Consider the following 7,274-nt stretch of genomic DNA (forward strand, 5'->3'; position numbering starts at 1 on the left):
AAAATGGCACTCTACTCTGCTCTCATTGGCTAGTGCGCCATGTGTCCGTAAGAGAAAAATAAAAATATTTTACTTACCTTCTATGCGCAGACATCTCTATAATGCTTACGACGGGTTTTGTCCGTCCTATATGATGTTGTGAATCAGTAGGTCAAATCTTTACACATGACCCATGTTTTATGTTAGTGTAATTTTTTAAATTGTGATTCCACCTTTACTCACGAGCTCTTGGTGTAGGACGTTGCACTATAGGTACAGTTACAGGCAGTAGTTCGCTCCCAAACTCTTCAAAAAACATTTTTGCATACACAGTTAATTTTTAAACAAATAACATTATTTGCACTAATTTATTCCTCAAAGGCATTAAAATTTGTGTCTTATAGCTATAAATACTTAACAATGTTTTCACATGTATGCAATAAGGATGAGGCACATTCAGTTTGTTGGCTAGACACGTCCAGTTGGAGGTACGGTACTCCCAGTCTGTAGTCAGGCTAACACGACATGTTGGTGGTCAGGCACAATAAGAAAGTGCCATGTAGAGGCCAGTGTAGATAGGCTATCCCTGGGATTTAAACCCAGCAAGCTGACCCCGGTCAAGTGCAACGATACAAAAATGCCAGCCGAGACCACAAAGGGAGGAGGCAAATTGTCATAGCCACCATTTTTACCTCGGCCAGCATTACAGCACATTAGGGACATACTTATTGTCAGAGTGTGCCTTTCAGCCCAACTACATCATCTCTACACCTATGGAAATAGTAGTGCCACAGTAGCCCTCGGGTGACAGTTGAGTTATTCCCGAAAAGTGTAGTGAATTGGTCTATGACATTGTCTGTGGTTGTCTAGGGTATGTAATGACTGTAATTACATGTTATATTTGTGTGTTGTTTACTTATGTGAAAAGGTATGATGCCCAAATCCTGTATGTACCTATGTCAGAGACCAGAATATGTCCTGATCCCATATGTAGCTCGAACGAGCCCACCACTTCAATGATTCCTACTACAAAGAATGGGTAAATAAAATCCGAGAGGTAATATTAGGATTAATTACTTCTACTCGCTATTCTCAATTACCTTCCTGATAGCGACCCTCCGGGGATGGCAGTGAACCTTCTCCCTGGTAGCGACCCTTCAGGGACCACAGTCAACTTCCTTCCTGATAGCAACCATTCTGGGACAGTGGTCAATCTCCATTTCCTGGTAGTGACCCTTCAGGCATTATGGCCAATCTCCTTTTCTAACCCGCTCTTATTGCTTCCCACCGACTTGCTCGTCAATGTGACCAGACAGTCCCTCCTAAACGAAGCCTAGGAATAGTCAATTTAGCGCTCAATGTGGAGCGATTTTATTCTAGATAGACTTTCGTAAACCAGAGCACCCGCCCACTTCCAGGAGTGCAGAAAAAACCTGGTGGCACCCAAAACTTCAGGATGTCTTTAGGGACCTGCGCAGCACCCCACTGTATAATCATGCAAGGCCCAACTATTGCCTGTGCCTGTTGCCATGCTCTTTTTCACCTACAATTCCTTGACCTACTAGAACAAGTCATTGAACAATACACACACACACACACACACATATATATATATATATATATATATATATATATATATATATGCAACCCCTGCAGAGAGCAGCTTTTGGAGAAGAAGTCAAAAACCCCATTGTGCTGGCATTGTTTGCACCTAACTGCTCTCAGACTGCTCTAGTCATTGCCACTTGCTAGACATGCCATAGGGACTACCACCTCTCCTCTCTTGGCTGGGATAACACTCTGCTCAACCTCACTGGGATATTATTCACATGCACTCAATGTAGAGAACACCACTCCACATCCTTAAGTAGTAGATCTGCATGTACATCCTGGATGCAGAGAACTGAATCGTGAGGATCCGAAAATGGGAGCAGGCTTTTCGGGCGCAAGCAATCCACCACATCGAATGGGAGGTTATTTTAGGCCCAGTACTACTGGGAGAAGCAGCTATATGGTGGAATACCCATGAATATCTGTACGACAACTGGGAAGAGTTCACGTGTAGTTTTCTAAAACACTTTTGTAACCAATTAAGGACGGCAGAGCTCACTGCCCAGTTATATGGCACCAAACGAAAGGTAAGAGAGGATGTCGAAAGTCCATAATAGGAAACTCTATGAAAGGCTTCACCCAGGAAGAGTTGCCAATGCATTTCTCCCTCCCATACTCGAGCTGGTGCGACCCGAACTATGGCCAGTTTTTAGTTGTTATTTTTTAAAACTGAATAAATAAATATTTTTGGTAGCATGTATCATCATATGAAGATCAAATTACTATTTGGTGATTATAAATAAAGTTTATTTGTGCTTATTGGTCTTTACAGAATCCAATTATAAATTCATTTATTTTAATATTAAATTTTAAGCATTCCAATTTTTAAGGTATGCAAATTTCAGTATTTATTTACTGCAGTCCTTTGGGTTAGTATTAAAAAATCTTGAAGCGAATTTCCGATGGTTTGCGAAAATAGAATTGTGAAGAACATACACAAATAGATGGATATGACCCATACTAGACTTCATAAACCACACCATCTACAACATGTTTGTCGATACTGTGGCGATACATTCACTAAAAACTAATAATTGCCATCGGCATGAGAATTGTAACTGACCTTCATGAAAAGGGCTAAGTTGTGCCAAAATCTGGTGTCAGTTTGGTCAAAGCGATAACTTGAATAGTTAAGGCGAGAATAGCTAAATTCGTGCAATATTATGTACCTACTAGAGAAAACATTATTGCGGTATGACAGGGATCAGTTGCTTTTCTTGACATATCACTTTCCAGATTGAATTCATCAATTTAAAAACACCCAAATTACTATTGGCCATCCTTTATTGATGAAATCCTGAAGTTATTTGAGCATACAACACCAATAATCACTAGTTGTAAATAATTATGAGTTACCTTTTGCTTAACAGCGAATACTGAGGCGTCCCACATCGCTATGGCACCGGTATTGAAGTCGCCGGAATGAAACCAGACCATTACTGCCCAGCCCTCGGGAGGTGGAGTCCCTGTTAAAACACAACACACAGTGAAGCAACGTTCAATACGTACATGAAATATCATACTACAAAATAGTAAACTAATAATTTCTTGGACAATGAAAACATTGCTTGTTGTCAGACAATGGCGCATCCAGGCGGGTCAAAGAGGGGCTGTGAAAAGTAATACTAAAAGAATTTTCCCTCATATTTCACCACATTAAAAAGAATTAACTAGTAAATAGTCTCATAAGATTAGCTCATGCAACTAGCAACTCATTATTTTTTTTCGCTAATATTTATTTTTGTTTTCCGATGTACATGAAAATTGCACATATGTTTCTCGGTCAATTATTGTTTCAATTATCAAAATTTAAAACTTGTTCAAATGCAAGTTATACACAGGTTAAGGAAGAATCAAAACAAACCAAAAAAAAACTTATAAACCTTTCAAGATAAAGACAATGTCCTACAAACAATTTGGAGATTACAATTTCATCGGCTTGCAAGAGTTTTTTTTGTTAATACTAATGATATGAAAATGAAATAACCAACACGAAGCGTGAGTCCAAATCTTAAATTTAATTAGAACTTGTGCGCCATTAGTTAACGACATTCAATATACATTTCATTAAAAAATTATCAGTAGTAGAAGTTTACTACTTATAAATTTCATCTTAGTAGCAGTATAGTTATACATCGCACGATTATACACTGAGAGTTAAGGTTTTATTGTACTCCGGACTACTTAGACCAACTCAGTGGGTGCTCATAAATTTGAATAAAGAATTGTGTTTGGATTGAACCTATTGAACTTGCCAACATTTTCCACATGAGCATAGTGTTTTAAATAATAACCACTTAGGTATTAACCTTTGCTGTTCTAGGGTGTGATTCCCACCCCAAAGACAAGATATTGTGGATTGAACCCGCTACACTTAACGCATGAGTATGGTGCTTTAGTGATCACAGCCACTGTGATCTTAACATTCCCTGGTCTAGGGTTTGATTCCCACCCAAAAGACAAATATTTTAAGACGCTTCCAGCAGGTTTTAATAAGAATCACTCTCGATGAAAATTTCAGGAGGTCCATCGTGAGACTGGAAAAAATGTGTCCATGTTCGGCAATACGAATGTTTGTGGGAGATTTTCTCAGTTAAATAATTTACTTAATCGAGGTTTCGAGTAGACAAGTCAAAAGAAAATATTTTGAGGATGCTTGTGTTTATTTGTGCTCGGGGAATTTGTTTCGATGCAGAAAAAGTAAAAAATATATATATATATATATATATATATATTATTTAACAAATTTGTAAAGCAGTGATTTTATTCCAGTGGCCCCCAGACAGCAATTTTTATATTTAATTAGAGATTGTTACACCCAACGACATAGACCTGTAATTTCAGCCATGGCCTCTTAGTATGGAACCATACCAGCATTTTTCTGGGGTGATTTTGGGAAACCATGACTAACCTAAATCAGGATAGCCGAACCGAACTATAATTTAAACTCGGGTCTTCTGTAATCAGAGTCCAGTGTGTTAATTACCACTGCGCTACCAGCAAGTCCAGTACCGAAGAGGGAACTCGCCAGCAAGAAACTAGTCAAGTTGCCCATTGCAGCCACTGGACAGTGGCTGTACTGTTGTCGCCTCTGTGTAGGAGGGGAGGAGGTTGTAGTAGGAGAGTGGGTGATGTAACGACAGCAAGTCACTGTATGCGCCGGTCTCGAGTTGCAAATTTTACTACATAAAATTGTAAGTGGTAGGAGCAGGTGCAGGAATCCTTCATCTTTATAACACCGCAACATAATCAAAGTTGCATGCAGGTGCGCTACCAACGAAAAGACCGCACGCCTCTTTAAGGCTTGCTGTTTGGAGCCGAGGAGGCACTAAACACAAACAAATGCTGTTGCCCTTTATACTGTTAGGAATAACAGCAAATGTATAAACTTGCCAACATAGACTGTGCTTCAAGTATACGAAGACATTGATTGTTACAGAAAACTGTTAATTTGCAAACAGGGAACATAGGCAGGTGGTTTGGAATACATGTGTATAGGTATGGATGCTCACCTGTTATGTTAGGTTAGGAATGCAGGTATGTGTATATCACTACATGTGGATAGGTTATGGACACAGGTACGTGGATACAAATAATTGTGGAAAAGTGCTGATGCACACCAGTTAGGTTAGGAATGCAGACTCATGAATGAGAATATGTGTCAATAGGTGTGGAGGCTCACCAGTTAGGTTAAATCAGGTTCGAAGGCACGTAGATACGAATAAAAGTGGATAGGTACGGAGCTCAGCAGTTAGATTATCTTAGGTTAGGAACCCAGGTACTTGGATGCGAATACATGTGGGTAGGTGTGTTGGTTCAGGTATGAGGATATGATCACATGCGGGTATGTGCAGAGGCTTACCTGTTAGGTTATGTTAGGTAAGGAACGCAGGAATGTGGATGCGAATACATGTGGATAGGTGCGGAGGCCTATTATTTTTATTAAGTTAGAAATGCAGGCACATGGATACTAATAAGTACATGTGAATAGGTGCGGAGGCTCAGTAGTCAGGTTAGGTTAGGTTGTGAGTGCAGGTACGTGGATGGGTGTGGAGGCTCAGTAGTCAGGTTAGGTTAGGTTGTGAGTGCAGGCACATGGATGCTAATACACGTGGACAGGTGTGGAGGCCCAGTAGTCAGGTTAGGTTAGGTTGCGAGTGCAGGCACGTGGGTGCTAATACACGTGGACAGGTGCGGAGGTTAGGTTATGTTGCGAGTGCAGGCACGTGGATGGGTGTGGAGGCTCAGTAGTCAGGTTAGGTTATGTTGCGAGTGCAGGCACGTGGATGGGTGTGGAGGCTCAGTAGTCAGGTTAGGTTATGTTGCGAGTGCAGGCACGTGGAGGGCACGCCAGGCTCACCGTCAGGCACGAACACGTTGAGGTAGAGGCAGTCCTCGCTGAAGGAGAGCTTGAGGTCGGGCGCGAGCGCCATCATGAGGCGGTGGTGGCGCGCCAGGCGGGCGCGGTCCTGCAGGCAGGCGGGCGGCGGCTCGGTGAAGTTGCGCACGCCGCCCCAGGCGGGCAGCGGCCGCGTCACGGGCGGCGAGAAGCGCAGGGCACGCACGGGCGGCGCCGCGAACGGCAGGCCGAGGAAGGCGAGCGGGCGCTGCGTGCGGGACACGCTCACCTCGCGGCCCAGCGCCACGCCCTGGCCCGGCACGGAGACCTGGGGCGGCTCCTTGGCGCGCGAGGCCCGCAGCGCACACAGCAGGCAGCACAGCAACGAGGGCCGCATGGCGCGCGCTCCGGCTCTGTCGCGTGACTGGCGCTGCCCCTGTGCGCTCCCCCGCCCGATCCCCTCCACCCCTCACCCTCTCCCACTCAACTCATTTCACAGGCGAGGGAGCCGCACCCGAAGTTACCCGAAGGTTGCCCAGCAAACAACTAGAGACCTGCAAAATTCGCGGATTCATTCGGTGATAGGCTAGAATTCAAACACATACACCTCTTGGATAATTTTGCTATTGGCTTACTGTTCATCTGGGCGAATCTCAACCAGTTATAAACCCTCAACCAAAGAAGGATCGAATCACAGACAAACCAGCTGAGACGACTTACAAGTCGGCAGCCTATGAACAGGCGTTATTTGCCAGAGTGTACAGGGGTATGTGCAGTCTATCCTGAAGGCCATCGAAACCACGAATTTTGCAAGTCTCTACAAATAACTTTTTAATGTGTAGCTATCCAGGGCTAGGAAACCGTTTACATGATTTCACACTATCTTTAATGTAGCCATCCTAACCAAATCAACCGTCCACAATGTTTTAAAGTATTTATAACGTAGCTGAACCTAACCTAATTGACCATTAGTTATCGTGTGTTGTCCAAAATAACGAAAACCCCCGAAGATGCACGATCGGGCGTTTGGCTCTCTCTCGTCTGTGAAAAGAAGGCTTCCCCCTCCTCAACCCCAATCCCCCACTCCCCCCGCTCCAAACCGCAGATCAGATGATTCATTTCGAAATGCACGCATGTACGCGAATGTTCTCTTGGATTGAAACCCATCAATGTTAAGACTATTACAACATAGAGCACGTCATCTTGTATTTGTATATGGAATAATATAATCCTGAGGTGATAATACGGTTTATCTGACATGAAAATAAATTATTTTTGTGGAAAATTATCAAACAAAAGTGTAATTGGTGTTACATACTCACGTAAACAAATTCTTTTTAGTTTG

At 42.9% G+C, this 7,274-nt stretch overlaps 1 protein-coding gene across 1 annotated transcript in view; it reads right to left on the reverse strand.

Annotated features, from left to right (window-relative positions):
* LOC134529906 (carboxylesterase 5A-like) overlaps positions 1-6,040 on the reverse strand; it is a 49,462-nt gene extending 43,422 nt beyond the window's left edge. Inside the window, exons 1-2 of the mRNA XM_063364465.1 lie at positions 5,951-6,040; positions 2,947-3,056 (exon numbers count right to left, since the gene is read on the reverse strand). Coding sequence (XP_063220535.1) covers positions 2,947-3,056; positions 5,951-6,026 — 186 coding nt within the window. The 5' untranslated portion in view covers positions 6,027-6,040. The remainder of the gene's footprint in view (positions 1-2,946; positions 3,057-5,950) is intronic.
* Positions 6,041-7,274: the final 1,234 nt, after the last annotated feature.

Source organism: Bacillus rossius, chromosome 2 (genome assembly GCF_032445375.1).
Source record: "Bacillus rossius redtenbacheri isolate Brsri chromosome 2, Brsri_v3, whole genome shotgun sequence".
Classification (NCBI taxonomy): Eukaryota; Metazoa; Arthropoda; class Insecta; order Phasmatodea; family Bacillidae; genus Bacillus; species Bacillus rossius.